Source organism: Athene noctua, chromosome 1 (assembly GCF_965140245.1).
Source record: "Athene noctua chromosome 1, bAthNoc1.hap1.1, whole genome shotgun sequence".
Classification (NCBI taxonomy): domain Eukaryota; kingdom Metazoa; phylum Chordata; class Aves; order Strigiformes; family Strigidae; genus Athene; species Athene noctua.
Window position 1 is genome coordinate 114,672,970 of NC_134037.1, and position 16,409 is coordinate 114,689,378.

The following is a 16,409-nucleotide window of genomic DNA, read 5'->3' on the forward strand; positions in this document are numbered from 1 at the left end:
TTTTTTCATCTTCCCCCCCCCCCTTTTTCTTTTTTTCCCTTTTTTTTTTCCCAAGCTGGTTTCTTAGGAAATGGCAGAGGCCACGTGACAGCTCGGTGCCTGTCTCCCCACAATAAAGCTGCTGAGCCTGGTGCTGACATCAGTGGGATTTTGGGGGGGGGGGGGGGAAGGCCCCCAGAGCAGAGCGTTTGGTCCCTCTGGGGTGTGTGAAGAGCCAAGGCCAGGAAGGGGGATGAGGGACAGACCTGCTTCCATTTTGTTCCTGGGGAAGTCACTCTCAACCTCTGTATTAAACAGAGACTCCCCACAGGCATGACTGGGTGGACATGTGTCCTGCCCCCACCCACCCCTCTCAGCACTGTGTCTTTTGGGGCTGTGATGGAGATGGCATGTGCAAATAACACTGGGGGGGTGTTAGGGGGCAGGGGGTGTGTGACCCAGCTTTGACCAGGCACGGAAAGGACTCCTTCTCCCCAGGAATCTTTCATCTGGCAATGGCTGGGGCTTTGCTGACTGCAGCTGAGCAAGGGCTGCTGCACCCAGAAGTTGGGGCACATGTCAGGGCCGAGCCCACCAACACTCGCTGCAGAAAGGGGCTGAGCACCTTTGGGGGGTGGGGGGGGGTTGTGCTGAACCGCGAGGAAGAGGGACATCCCCCTCCATCCCCCACCCCACGATTTGGTGGGTGGCTTGGTGACATCGCTCCCTGCCAGCTCCTGCCTGCAGTTCCTCGCAGGATGGGAGCTGATAGAGCAAGAGCCCCAGCCTCTCACATGGCAGCTGAGACCCCACACACTCATCACAGGGCCGGCTGCTGCCCCCTCCCCCATGGCAGATCCTGCAGTGCCCCAGGCTCTGGCAGGTCTGTCTCCCCGCAATGGTGGGACAAACTGGCGGTGAGCAGACCTTTGCCCAGCAGCCACCAACAGCCTTTGGTTTCTCTTTCCGGGCTTTGTGATGCACGGGGAGGACCTCACGAACTAAGGACCACCAGCAACCTCAGTGCTGTCAGCACCGCCTCTCGCCGCAAAGCAGCACGCCTGGCCTGTCACCTTTTGGCGCTGAAGCTCTCCAAAAGTGAGGGAACGCCTGGATTTTACGATTGAAAAAAAAACCCCACCCAGCCCATAGGCCGGAGTGAGCTGCTGGGGGTATCAGGGTGGCCATCACCCCCAGAGAGCCACCAATAGGAAAGGCCCCAGAGCAGCAGGTGCAGTAAAGTGATGCAATCTGTCGGTTTTTCAGTTTTTTTTCTTTTGCAACAACCATTTCCTTTATTGTGAGCTCTTGTGCAATACAGAGCAGATAATAAGATACCCAGGCACTAACACACAAACAGTAACAAAGCCCCCAACACAAGGAGGGTGGGTCATGTCCTAAGCGTGCTACGGGGCAGGTGGCCTCTGACGGGGCCCCAAAATCCATCCAAAAGCAGATTCAGGTTCCCAGTGTGGGGGGACACGTTTCCAAGCTGGCTGTTTTAGGAAGAAAGAGAAGGGCTGATCTTTTTAAGCAAAGCTTAAAACACGTCTCTTCAGGGAAAGATGTTTTGCTTTATTTTCAATACCTGGAGTGGTGCCGCTGGGATTTTTTTCCTCCCATGGCACCCTGGTGGAAGCAGAAGGACGTCCTGAGGGGCTAGAAGAAACCCAGGCCTTGCCCACCAGCATGCAGGGCTGAGGATTGGCCAGCCCCTGCTCTCCCAGCTGGAAAGATCTGACAACATGCTGAGGGTTATCTCTTTACCTCCAGGCAAGCCATGCTGCCCACTTGGGTGCTGCAGGCAGGTACTTTATTGATAAAGATCAAGCAATCACCCAGCTGGGGTGATTTTGGATGGGAACACTGGATCCTTCTGCTGATCTCAGCCATGGCTGGAGTTACCTTTCAGCCTGGGTGCATGGCATTATCAAGCCACAGCTTAGACCCTCAAGTTCATCTTTGTTGGAGCAGCTAAATTATGTTCACACCATCTGCTGCTCATGCTCAGCTTGAATTACCAGTCTCCATCTCCTATCCCCACCTTCTCTCCAGTGTAATGGACAAAAATGGCTTTAGGCAAACCCTTGCTTGCACATGGACTTGAAAAGGTTTCTAGCAGCTCTGCTCTTGCTGCAGCCAAGCTGCACTAACTGGGCTTGCGGTCCTGCTGAGCTTCCGTGGCTCTGAGTTGTGTCCACCACCTGAACCCCTTCACTTTTTTCTTCTTTGTGTAGTCCTATTAGAAAGTAATTTCTCTCCCCAGCAACTGGCCAAGCTAGAGGAGTGCTTACTCCTCACATCTCTCCCCAGTTCCCTTGCCTTTTCAGAAGGTCTCAGTGATTTGGGAGAAACCTTAACTGAAAGGGTTTGAAAGTCACATGAACAAACATCTTCTCATGCTTTTCATCCCCTCCAACTGCAGGACAAACCACCTTGGGAGGTGAAGTTTGGCCCACTAACTCCATGATGTGGCCAAGCCTGACGCATTATAGCTCTAAAGGTTGAATTACTGTCAGCCCTGGAGTGCAGTGCTCTTCCTGATAGGCCAGTATACTGTCTCGGGACTTGCTATGAGGGTCCTAAAAGCAGCTAAAAGCCTCTTAGACCAGCTTAAACTGTGGAACCACACCCAGCCAAGGCCTGAAGTGGCACGTCAGACCTCTCATCCCTCAAAGTCCTGGGACTAAGGCACTCTGTACCCTGATTTGAGGGCTTTCATATTGTGGGAACTGCCCTCCTACCTTTCAGATCTGACATCCTTCCCCCTTTGCAGGGTCTCCTGCTCCCTTTTCTGACCAAGGAAGGAAATCACAGGCAGAAGCCCACAAGGAAGCCACCTGGGCTGGATATCTCTTCGAAGATGTCTGCAGTCTGGAGGTGCTAGTTATCAGCTGGATCTTGGCTGGGAGTTCCCTTTGTTTGTCAGGCAGCACCACTCCCACTGTGTCACTCCAGTTTCCTTATCTCAGCCTGGACTTTGGACAGAGACCCAGTAAGTACTGCAGACACATAGGCAAGAAGGAGATGTTTATGAGGATGATTATCTGCTCGGGCAAACTCAGAGTTGACTGAAACACAGTCAAAAAGCCTCAGCAGAAGCCAGGCTGGTTTGCTTTTCGCAGAAGCAGAAAGCTTTGCTCTGATGGATCTCTTTGCATCAGAAAACCTTGTGCTCCCAACCCTGTGACCCATCTGGGTGCCAAGTTAGAGCAAGCAGTCAATGCCTGCCTTTAATTAAAGGTTTTAACCATGTGGCATGGCCAGAGAGGGCATGTGCTGAGTTAGGTAATGGACCATTATTTCCCCGGCCCCACAGATAAACCAGCACAGCACACTGCTCTGTCAAGGAGCTGCAGGGACAGTACAGCTTTCTGTCCCTGCACATCTGGCAAGAGCTCACAGAGGAAGGGGCAGCCTGTAACTGCCTGGACTTCATCAGACTGGCCAGACAGAGCTTCCTCAGTTCTTACAGGGAAAGCAGCACAAAATAACTGACAGGTGCTGGGCTCCTCCTGCTCAGACTGCAAATATGAGATGTTTCCCAGGAAGCTTCCCAACCCATGGGAATGTGGGTCTGAAGCCCAAAAGGCAGAGCTGAGGTGCTGCTAGGGAGCTTGAGCCTGCAGCAGGCTGGCGGTCACTCAGCTGGGAGGGAGGTGCAGGGCCAGGGAGGGCAGCACGCTTTGCAGACAGATGCACCCACTTCCCCCCCACTCCCCCAACTCCCTCTCTTCCTTCCAGCCTGTTTGCCCCCCTCCTTTCTCCCCGTGAGCAGCACAGGACAGCAGCTGCAGAAGGTGTACCAGCTCCCTGAGTGCCCAGCTTAGGCGGAGCACTGGCTTGCTCAGCCAGCAGCACCCACCCCACTGGAGGAGGGCTAATCCCGAGCTGGAGAGGAATCAGTCACTGACCCAGGGGAGGGAAACCCCATTTATTTAGGCTATTTGAATTTGGCACACACAGAACATATCACAGTAACGCACTGGAGGCTAAGGGTTTTGTTTTTTTTTTTTTTCTCTTTTTCTCTACAGACATACAGGAAAACTCTATGCAACTCCCATGTACACATTACACAAAGGAAACAGCTTTAATCAACCACTGGTGAAACATGGAAGCTTTTAAGATCTCTGTAGCTGGCACAGGAATGTTCTCTACCCCCCCCCCCCCCCCATACAAAAGGCATTTCAGGTCAAACTTTCTAGGTGATATTTCCATGCATTTCTACAGAATTAAAGAAGCTAACAGACAAAAAGCCCAGATCAAGCCGTATTAGTCAGGCTGATTGGTTCCAAGTTAAATCAATAGTAATTATGGACAAATGGACCAAGTGACCAATGACTTGGGCTGAGAATACCACTTTTTAAAGTGTGGTTCTTTCTCACCATACTACCCATAACTGGAGAGCTCTGATGTAAGAATCTGCATTTGTTAAAGCCTCAGAAGCATCTGATCCACTAGTGTGTATTAAGAGAAACTAAGGTAGTTCTAAGTTAAACTATGTCAACAGAAAAGCAATTTTTATAGAATCACTCAGGCTGGAAGAGACCTCAAGACACTTCATAACAAGAAAATTGAACCTACAGAACAAGTGAACTTTTAAATATTATTACTGCACTGTGAGTTTACAAGAGAGTGGATTAGGACTATTTCTCCAGAGAAGTGTGTCTACTTTCTATTTAACTTCGGAATTAGTCTTTATTAGTACTGCTCTGCAACTGCAAGCATTAAGAATTTAACCCAGTTTTGGTGCCAACGGGTTGCTTTAGCCTAACTTTAACTACAGGTTTTAAGTTTTGTATTAAACAGTTACAGGGGAAAAGTCTGAGTTTGGCAATTTTGGCCAGTAGCCTCAAAAAGACTGACTGAATTTTGCTTGTTACAATTTAGAAAAGTAAGAACAGGAACCAGATTGTTCTCACCTCCCCCACCCTTTCATCCCATGATACACTGCTGCATTGGACCAAAATTTTTGGAAACCTTTAGTGTTAATCCATTGGGGACAGTATTGGGCTGGACAACCAATGCAAATATTAATACACCAAGATAAATCCTTAGATTTGATTTATTTAGGGTCATTTGTACATACGAGCTACATCTCCAAAATCTACTTTATTCTACAAGACAGCTTCCCTACAGTTAGTGAAACCCTTGCCTAGAATGGTTGCTTTACATAACTGATATATTAAAACATGGAATGCTTGTAGAGTTGTGGCACTGTATGACATCTACACAGGACTTCCTTCAAAAGCTACAACTAGGGAGCCTCCTAGCTTCTCAGCAATGCAAGCTCGGTTGAGGTCCTCTGGCCCATTTGCTTGGCATTCATGCTTTATGCCTAAAAAAAGAGGCAAAACACTCAATAATGCAGTATTTCAACATGCTCGTAATCAAAGAAACATACTTGGTAGTAATATTAGAAGAGGCAATCCAGTCACTCAAGCAGTTAAGTCCTGCCTTAGCTCAGACATTTGGATGGTTTTCCCCTGGTATGTCACAGGAAACATCTGGCTACACACCAAATATCAACATAGAGTATCGGGGAGAAAGTTTTCACTAGCTCAGTGCTCAGACTGTTAGCATTTTCATTTCAGGCTCTCTCACAAGTGTAACTTTCTTTTCTAGTGCTACCCTGGATATGGCAGGTGAGGGAGCTACACACAAGCACACTAAGATGGCTGACTCAGCTCCCCCTGGCTCTGGAGAGGTGGGTGAAAGAATCAGAGTGAGAATCCCAGAGACCAGAATGACTTTGTCGGTCTAAGGAATCAACAGTGGTTAATTTGTTTTTGAGGGCAGGGAGTCCAGCCCAACCCAAGCCAAGCCTGTCTTACATAGAGAAAAGAAGAATTTCTTCACAATTTCTTTTTTCAGCTTCCACATGTGCAGTACACAACAGTTTCCCTGGCTAGTTCCAATCCACTAGTAGTGAGTTGTCCTGTGAAGGCTGGCACTGCCGCAGAACGATCGTGTCAGTCTTGCACGCTGCAAGACTTTGGCCCAGCGCAGCATGAGAAACTGAAGAGGGGGCAGTGCTATCTGGCTACCAGCCATCGTAATGACCGACTTATCATGAAATTTCTGAATGCTGCAGCAAGGTGTTTACTCCTTGGTTAATGGTGCCTGACAGGCCGAACAGAACTTCACTTCTCCACTTGGGAGATGCAATGCCTTTTGAAATGAGTAATCACAACTGCATCTCTAAATCAAGTGAATCGTTAATTACTACTAATACAGCACAGGAAGTTTATGAGGTTGCATATTTCAACAGACACAGGGCTGAAATTCCTCTGCCACAGAGGCAGCTCCACAAAAAAACAGCTCTGTGTTATAAATCTACCATTTTGCAGCCTGTAAGGTGCAGATGTGCTGCTCTGTACAGTACAGCTAGTGTCACACACTGCTAAACCTGCTCTTGTCCTCAGCACAGTTCTAGTGCCTCAAATTCAGTCAGACGGTATAAGTTTTAGCCAGAGCTCATTTTAGCTCTGTCACAGGGCATTTCACCTGTGAAGTTCTCATCTCTCACTAGCATCTCAAAAAACCACCCCAAACCAATTAGCCAACAGTTAAGCCTTGCTGCATAAGCATTTTAGGGGCATGGCACAGCTAGGAGCGTTAGCTGCATTACATACCTTGAAACTTCTTTTTGATTGCATCCTTGGAGCTTGCGTAGATCATCTTACTTTTGAGAGGTGCTTGTTCTGGTGCCCTAGTGGGATACACCAAAAAGAGTGCAATTAGGGACATTTACTATCCAGCACAGACAGAAACATTATCCTACCACATATGAACGAGTGAAATGTCTCATGGCTCAGAATACAGGCATTAGGCTGCCCAGCTCACTATAAGCTTGCCACCTTGCCAGCCTGGGCAATACAAATGCTCAAGAGACCTCACCTGCAGTGCTCGGACTGCACGTTAGGAATGAGCGAGTTGGGAAGACGGCTTACCACAAGAAAAACATCAGCTCTTCTTTTTTGGATTCCTTGGTCTCAAAGCTTGCATCATACAAGGCATAACGGCAATCCTTCTCAGGAAGCATCTGCACAAAGTGCTTGAAAGGGTCGGTAACTGTTACACCGACATCTCCCACCAGAATCTCTTTGCCTTCTTCCACAATAATGCACTTTTTGTCTGGACTGAGGCAGAAGATGACAGCCTTCTTCCTCTTCTTAATTTCCTCAGGCGTAGAGCACTTCCGTACTTTCATGTCATAGAAGATACGGCATACCTCATCGGCAACTTGTACTCCAGATGCCTGCGAAGACAAGGGCAAAGACCTTTAGGGCTAACACTGCAGATTTTCACAACTTCATTACTACGCTGCTTTAAAGCTGAGGCTAGAAGACAAGCAATACTGGGAACTGTCACCAGTGGCCCGAGAGTCTCGTCAGAAAAGGCTGCAGGCCCTCATTTTCCAGGCCAAGGAAAGAATCTGGAGTCTTGATGCTGCCCACAGCCAGCTGCCAAACCAAAACTATTCTGAAGAAGGCACAATCCTACTTACATTAGAACAATGTTTTGGGGTAGTTTTACACTCATGTCCACTCCTTGTCCTCTGAGATTTAGTTGCGGCAGATCCTTTGGCATTTCAGCAGCTTAATTTCATTACCCATTTCAGGCTGCCTAGACAATCAAGGATCTTCTGTTCAAAGTTTCCTAGCCGTTTCTAGCATGCTTGCTAGAAGCTTTAGGAACAGAGGTAAAACATGGCCAAATTCCATGCTTGTCACATGGATTTCATTTAGAGATCAAGAGAGACACAGTGGAGTACTGGGACTATAGTGGTACCGTTTTTAGCTGAACAAGCCAACTTTCAGAAGTTGCTCTGAATTCAGTCTTTTAAAGGAAGAGCTTGCAAGTCTGTGTTTACTTCCCAACAGTTCCTCTCATCAGTTTTTAAAGCAAGCTGCAGGCCTTTCCACCACCCACCCCCCACCCCCCCCCCCCTTGAAGTCTGATGGGAAATTCTAGTTACTTTGTGGTATCCCCCTGTGCTAGCTGTAATAGAAAGTACAAATGCAGTATTACCAATCTAATGTTAAAGTCAGCTGCACAGAATAAAGAGGACAAGACCTAGCAAAAACGACAAGAGGCTGAACTGCATTTTCAGCCTGCTGCTTTTTTGGGAATGAAGAAAAAAAAAAAAAAAAAGACGTGGCAGGGTAGAAGCATTTGTATCTGAGTTTAGTTCTCAGATTGCAGCAAAGTCAGAGAGCTTAAAAGCAGCTGTGCAATAGCAAATACGAGAAGCCATAGTGGCCAGCGGACACTGCTGGAAGGACATCATGGCTAGAGTAGTAAAGACCAAGTTGAAGCCTGTCCAACACACTGTATGCAGTGTAAACAGTGAGATTCCTTTCAAATACTGCTTCTTTCCCCACTGTTTTTTGGGCTTCCAAATACAAATGACATCCTCAGATATGGCAGCTCATATCTCAGGAGGAAAATCACTCTCCTCCCTCTGTGTAAACCAACACACATCACTGTTACAAGCACAGTCAGCAGTCCTAAAGTCAGGTAAAGCATTATGTGAGATACACCAACTGAAAAAGACTATAGGTTGTTCTTCATTTTGTTTTTCCTTAAGCTCAGCCCCAAAATATGTGCTTGATGGATTAATTTTGGGAGGGACATCATACCTTGTCAGAGTAGAAGTGTTCTAAAGAAACAGCAGAGCTCTGCTGCAAAACCAGGGAGCTCAGTGATGAAGGGGAACTGCTTAGTGCTAGCTTTCAAACAGGCTGTCCTTGAGAGATAGTTATTGATCAGACAACTACTTTAAGTGCAGTTTTTTTAAAGCCTTGACTAATGCCTACCACACAGGACCTCAGATGAGCCCAGATCCTCCTTTTTCTACCAACATCCTTCCTTCTGTAACTGTGGCTGGTATAGCTTTGCCAACCCAGTTGAAGAGAGGTGGCACAGCTGGCAGAACCTATTGCCATGGAGTCTGGCCATCTAGATTCCCAAGTGCTGGTCATGCAAAGCCAGGGCAATCTCATACAGCAGCGAATCCGAGACAGCAGCTTTCCCTAGCATGGAGAACAGCACTCTTTTGGGGTTTACTCATAGACAAGGGAACCTCCCTCAAGATTTACAATGCATGGTTGTCCGTTAGGGGTAATATATCCAGGAACTCTTGTACTTACTTTGGGATAGGGAGTAAGTCATTGTGCCTCAGCTGCCTGGCAGGCAGCCACCCTTCTGCGTATCTCCAATAAGGCAAGAAAACTAAGTGGAGAAAGCCTATTCCAGGATAAATTCAAGCAAAAGTGCAAACATCGACTTGAAGTGACTCATTCCTCTGTCACCTCCTCCATATGGAGAGACTGCACTTTGTTAGTGTGTGACTGAGAACTAATGAGGAATACAGGTCTTTCTCCTCCTGTCCCTCTGGCTGGTGTAGGCAAGAGCTCTTTGGGAAAACTCTAATAAAGGTTGCCCTAATAAAGCAAACAGTGCAGTGACTAGAACTATTGCATCATTCACTAAGGACAAACCCACAGTGAACTCAAGACAACCTTTTTTTTTCCTCCTCAGGTTTGTCTTCTAACTAATGGCACCTCAGTAGCTGACAACAGGTGTTAAGACTCAGCCTTTAGCCAAAAAAAAAAAAAAAAAAAAAATATCAAAATTCCAAGTAGAAAATGCTCAGAAAGCCTGAACTAGCATGGGAACAAGTCTAGTAATCGCATAAAAGCGGTTCATGTCACCTAGCTTTACTTTTCATCAATTCTCAATGTTTGCACCAAGACCACAACAACTAATTCCCCTGCACCAACTCCCACTGCCAAGAAGTTAACTTTGAAAGAAGAGGTTAATGCGGAGCAGAGCACCAGAAGCAAACAGCAACAGTGGAGTTGCAGGTTGATGCAAACTGTGCAGTCAAGAGCATATGCTTGTGCTACTGCACAGCCAGAAACATGTCTCCAAGTCGGGAGAGAAGTTGTTTCCTTATAAAGAAACTGAGCACTGCTGGCAAGTCAGTTCAGATTCCAAAAATGTTGAGAGCATTTAGTCTGGAAACTCAAAATTCACTGTTAAACTGCAGCTGATAACTAGGACTGACCAGAAGCTGAAGGGACAGTAGTAAGAACTTTATTTCTTAGCTTTCCAAAGCAAAAGGCTGTTAGTAGCTGGTGCTACTCACTTTTCACAGCTGCTGTATGTACAACCCCTGGATTCATCACACAGGCTGACGTTAGGAGCCATTATATTGATAGGGACAATGCAGATTTGTTCCATCTGAGAAAACCCTATGGCTGTGTCACAGTATGGATTGAAATGAACCCATAAATTCCTGGTGCAAAAAGAAGATCTACTTTTCTAAGTGTAGGACTCCCTCTTCAACCCTGGGCTTGCACCAGCCACAACTGTCTTCATAAACATACTTAGAGAAAAAAAAAACAAACACAAAAAACACCACAAAATCCTTGGCAGCTTTTGTTGTAAGGTAGTTGCAACCATCCTGTGCCGAGCAGCAACAGGATGACTGTTAAGAGCACTGGAACAAGGAGAAATGCCACACTCTTAAATACATGTCCTCAATCAACATTTTAACCCTGTCTCTGCTGATTTGCGCAGAATAGCGGGTGAGAAGCTTCCACCCTGCCAGTAATGACAGAATAAACATTTATTTGTTAGCCTGGATTTTCTCTCTTTGGCCCAATATCGCTCTGCTCAGAGGATTCAGTACAGCACATTCATCATTATTTTGTGCATTCTGGCTTGAACGCTGCAGGGCTACACCAGCTAGCCTGGTTCTGTACCTTTTTCAGTATGAAAGCTGTTACCCAACCCTGGACTGGTACGTGGGTAGCTGTTCACTGAGCAGTATGTGTGGCAGGTACTTTTCGGATATGTGACCATCAGCTGGTGACATTTTGTTATGGGCGACAGATCAACCCTGTAACACAGGCAACACCAACTTAAAACAATTCTCGGGATGCAACTGCGGGGAAAAGACTACATTCAAGTAGCCAGCCAGTTTCTGTAGGTATCAAGGACCTTAACTGCAGGGCTGGTTAACCTCCCTGAAACAAGGCAGCAGCAAGGAGGCAAGCCACCTATAAATATCAGATGGGAAAACAATGCCAGTACAGCATATTCAGGCAAGAATGGACAGAGTAAGTTGGTCTGAGGGAATCGGCAAAAGAGTTCTCCCTAGTACCTTCATGCAACTACTGCAAAGGAGGCATGTCTTGTGGCCAGTGTTGCCATGTACATTATTCTGGAGCACTTCCACCAGTACCCTCATTGTATTTTCACATAGACTGCTGTGGGCACATGAGGTAATTGGTTGCATTAAATGCCTTGTCAGCATGCGCTGCAGTAACACAGCAGCTCTTATTCCCTACACAAAGCCATCGTTCCTGCCTTAAGTGCAAAGCACTGCAGAAGTCTTGTGAGAGCAGAATGCCGTCCCTACACAGGGCAGCCCAAAGAGAGAGCCTTCTGTCTAGCATGCTTCCAACTGCAAGAGCCGTCCCCAGCTGCCTCCACTAATAGCTTCCAACATTTTGCCTCTACCGGCAAGTATCTACAACTGAAATTTAATCTAAACAGGGGAAGACTGAAGAATAATCCAAAGCTTTCTCAAGAAAATCCCCATATACAAAAAGCCACTTCAGGAGAGAGACATATGCCAGATGCCTGATAAACTGGATTTGTAGCAAGCCTGCATTGAAACACAACTTGGACACAATGAAATTTGCCTTCTCTTTTATTAGGCAGCTCTGTGAACTGCAGTACTTTTCTTGAATATTTAAAATATTGTACCTAAGAAAAGTCTCTGTTCCCTCCTCAGCTGTAAGCCCGCCAAGAAGACTTTAAACAAACTTATTAAATTATGCCTTGTTTAATTGCAAAGGCAGATCTGAGAACACCTGTAGGAGTCTGGGCTGCATTAGACAGGAGTTAATGGAGACAGGTGGATTCAAGGCCGAAGGCAAAGCTAGCAAAAGAAGGAGTAGCTGTACAGATAGCAAAAGAATGAACACGTGTGGTCAGCAAAAGCAGAAATAGCTGTGGTCAGCAAAAGCATACCAGTTTGAACAAAGCAAGATATGGGATAATGAAGTTTTGGGCTTTAATATACATAAATACAATTAACCGATGCAAACTCTTGTAAAAGCGCATGGACAGTGCGTGTAGATAGCATGTAGCCTATTAGAGGACAGATAAGTGCGTGTACAGAACTTAGAGTACTATAAACGTAACCAGAATCAGAGAATAAAGGGTTCGATCTGATCATCATATTGGTGTTGTGTCGTTCCTGAGCCCGCATGGCAAGATAAAGACCCCAGCAGGGGCAGATAACAACCCCGGCAAACACCATACTCCCATGTTTGCTAGACACATTACTGCCATGTATTTGTTCTCCATTTCTTCGGCAGACGCCTTGTTTCCCCTATGCTTGGAAAACCATCCCTCCTATCTACCTTCAAAATCCCCTTCCACTGCCAGAACTGCCTGTGTAACCATGTGGCATTTCCATCTGACTCAGTAATGTGTCACAGTACATCTCTGTGACAAATACTTTTTCAATTAAACCTATTACCACCCAACTGTTCTGGGATAGCTGCCTTCACAAAACTGTCCCTTACACTGCCACACAATACCCTGGGACATCATCAGCACCAAGACCTTGAAGGGAAAAACTAAGCCAAGTTAGTTGTGCTGTGAGGTGCTTTCCTCACAGAAAGGGAGGGTCACATAGCCCGGCTGCAACTAACAGAGGGAAATTTTGCCAAATCAGGCCTCTGAAAAAAAGTGTCAGCTATGGCCGACAAGCTGACTAAAAATGTGGGTAGCTAAGAATACAAGGATCTTAAATATGCTTTGCTTTTAATATGGTATTTGAGCACTCAAGAAAAAACATCTGATATTACCACCTCCACTTTACTGAGTAGGAAAGGAGGTAATACATGGAATGTCTAGTTTAACTTTATCCCAAAGATCAGTACCAATGTGGGAACACCAGTGACTCCCCAAGTCCCAATAGGCCCATGTCCTCTGCTACCTACTGCCTGCCAGACACCTCCATTTATACCAGGCAGCCTGTGCATCTGAAAGTCCAAAGCTTCAATTCAGATCTGAAGCATGATAGGAAACATAACTGCCTTTTTACTGCTGTTGTGTAAGAGGCCATTATTTGCACACCATAAACCAGCAAGAAGTACAGACTTATTTGCATATCACTTGTAGGCAGATTGTGCCAGCTAGACTCAAGTTTTTTATTTTGCATTATTTGGTCTCTTTTTTGGGGAGGAAGGTGTGGGGGAAGGAATCAAAACTCTTTTCAGCTTCCGCCCCCCCCCCCCCCCCCCCCCCCCGCCAATAAGAAAGATTATCAACTAGACAAGGAGAGACAAGAAAGCAATTATTTTTTTAAAAAGCAGCAGAAAAAAGTCTCCCCTGAATTCCTGGAGGTCACTTTCTCAGCTTTCAGCCAAAGAGGAAATCATCACCTTCTCCCAAACTTCCATTAAGTTACTCCTAGAACAATTATCAAGGTAGGTAGAACAAGCAAGACCCCCAAAAGGCAATCCCAGCAACGTGGCTGAAAAACAGGAACTATGGTAGCCAGTAGCAAGGCAGAAGTTGAATAGTAGCCATTCCTGTGTTTAAATGCATGTTTTTAAGGTAATGCAGGTGTAAGCTGGTATGCAACAGGACTCTGAAGAAAGTAAAGCTTCTTAGAAACACATTCAGCACAGAAATAAGCTATTATAAGCCCAAGTGTCTGTAAGAATTTTCTTGTGGCCCTCCAGGCACCTACAGCAACCTAAAGCTTAAACCTCACCCTTAAAAACAGGCTTGGAAGGCCTGCTCTGGGCAATCCCAGATACTCGTTACCGAGGTATCCTTCCTTCCTGGAGATGGCTGTGAATGCTCAACAGTCAGGCGAGCAAAAGGCTCTGCACAGCTTTACATGCAAGTTCTGGCTGTCTGCAGGCTCTCCCGCATGAGATCGCTTAGGTCAGCCCTTGCTCCCAGCAGGAGCCTCTTGATAGCGATATTCTGACAAGGCAAGTAGGAACATGCCAGACACCCACACTACCAATTGTCATGAGGCTGTCATCTTGTATATGAGGCATACGTACCTTGTAATTACACAGATTTGGGAACAGCATTGACTAACAACCAAGAAAAATAATTTGCACGGTCGTCCAAAGACCATGGACTCATTTAATCCAGTAGCAAAGAAACTGAACCTTGTGGCAAGACACAAAAGCAGAAAATCCAATGCTCTTTTGATACCAAATGATGCCCTCCTGCTGGCATTACTGTACTCCGCCAGAAGGCCTACACTCTTTGCCCAAAAGCAAGTTCATTTGCAGCAACTGGAAAGCATCTTAAAAGAGCCAGCACAGACCCTGTTCCAAAAAGGAGATGACTATGTGAAATACTAGTTTTGACTAACTGGGGAATTCTCTGGTTCCAAAGGAAGATGAAGCCTGACACGCTGAGTAGTCATTCTAAACTAGGTTTGCGTACTGCAGAGGTGGTAGCTAGCTTGTTCAGACAAGCCTATTTTAAACAAGAGCTGCAAGTCTCGTCAGACTTTTAGCAGCTTCATCTGTAACTCCCATTAGCTCTACTCCACACTGCAGACCAGCCACAGATGCTTTAACTCGGGTGTTATAGGAAGCAGCGGGATTAGTAGCACATCCTGTCTGCCGGGTCTATACAGGCTAAAAGTTTTATTTACTGGATATACCACACATTCAAGAAGCTAATGGTAAATACCATGGGAAGATGTCAATATGTAGCCCCTCTACTAAAGGCAAATAAAATAACATAGGCAAGTGCATCAAAACACACAGATGTTCGTTGCTGGACACATGTTTGTGCATGACTCAAGCAAAAGCAGGACAGCAGTTAAAACTGTATGAGTGAATAATTCAATGAGGAATTTGTCAGTCTCAGTCGCCCGAGTTAAACAGGGATGCAAACTTTTAGTGTAGGCAAATCCCCAAAAAAAGAACCACCACGAAGCATAATAGCTGTGTGGTCTATGCCACCACCCCATTTACAAAAGGCATTTTTTATGAAAGCCAGAGAAAACGGTCAAGTCAGCGTGGACGCTTAATAATTTCTACGCTTCCTCTGTTTCCAACGTTTTATCTTAGATACGGCGTTTCCAGCATTGTATCTTCTCTGAGCAGAGAAGCAAACCAGAAACCTCTGAAGCGCTTCGGCGAGTACCTTAAAATTTAAGCTCCTTTGAGCAACGGCTGCAAAAACGTGTTTATTGCGACTAGCGTTTTCCTTCCGTCGGTTTTGCTTCCCCCCTTTTGTCTACCAGGACTGCTGACTCTAGCCGGACCCGATTAAGGGCGGCCTGGCCCCGAGAGGCTGCGCACCGGGGACGGCGGAGCAGGGCCCTGGCTGGCGGGAGAACGGGGCTCGCCTCAGCCGCCCCGCTCCGCCTAGGAGCCGCCGCCGTTTTCTAGGCCAGGCCCGAACCCCCTCGGCTTTGGGGAAGATGGCTCCCTCCCGGGGCCGGCCGTCGGGGCGGATGCGGCTGAAGCCGCGCTTCCTCCCGAGCGGGACAACCCCATGGCCCTCGGGGGGGCTCCCACCAACCACCCCCCGCCCCCCCCCCCCCCCCGCGGCCTTTCTGCCAGGCTGCGACCTACCCCCCGCGCAACCCCTGGCGCGGGTGGCGGGGGGGTGAGCCACCGCCCCTCCCCTCCCCCCCACGGCCGCGCCCTGCGGCACGGGGAGGGGCCGCGCATCGCCCCGCGGCGGCCGCCGCCGTGTCCCCCCCGCCTCCGGCTCTTCCCGCCTCACTCGCTCTCCTCATCTCCCCCCCCCCCCCCCCCACCCCGGCGGAATGGACGCGCCTGCCCCTAGCGCCAATGTACGGCGCGGGACGTACCATCGCCCGACGGGGGGGGGACGAAGGGGAGAGGACAGTTCCATCGCCTCACGGGGGGGGGAGTAACCTTCCGCCGCCTCATGGCGAGATGGGGGCGGGGGAGGGGGGGAAGGGAGGAGAACGGATCCGCCGCCCCAAGTTCAAAGGCGAACGGAAAGGACCGGGAGGAGGGAGGCAGAAGGGAAGGGGGGGCGCCCTGCTGTCACGCCGCCGAGCACAGCGCCAGCCAGAGCGCAGGCCGGGCTGCGGCGGGCGGTACCGACCGCCCCCCTCCCCCATTTCCCCAGGGACGAAGGCGGCGGAGGGGGGGAGGGGAGAAGCCTAACGGCCCGCGCCCCCCGCTCCCCCGGCGGGCCCGGCTCCCTACCATGGTGACGGCGGGGCGCGGCGGGCGGCGGAGCGCGGTGCGGCAGCGGCTGCTCCCCTCGGTGCTGGGCGCGGCGCGGGCTCCGGCAGCAGGACGGGAAGCGGCGAGGGCGCGAGCCGGGCGGAAACGCTGCCGACGTCACGGCCGCCGTGCCCGGAGGAGGAAGCGGTT

The 16,409-nt window shown here is 48.2% G+C and overlaps 1 protein-coding gene across 1 annotated transcript; it reads right to left on the bottom strand.

Annotated features, from left to right (window-relative positions):
- Positions 1-3,893: 3,893 nt before the first annotated feature.
- DSTN (destrin, actin depolymerizing factor) lies at positions 3,894-16,383 on the bottom strand. Its single transcript, XM_074899611.1, has 4 exons — positions 16,239-16,383; positions 6,933-7,240; positions 6,615-6,691; positions 3,894-5,317 (listed from the first exon to the last, which is right to left on the bottom strand). The coding sequence occupies exons 1-4, from the start codon at positions 16,239-16,241 to the stop codon at positions 5,208-5,210; spliced, it is 498 nt and encodes a 165-aa protein (XP_074755712.1). The 5' UTR covers positions 16,242-16,383; the 3' UTR covers positions 3,894-5,207.
- Between the last annotated feature and the right edge of the window lie 26 nt (positions 16,384-16,409).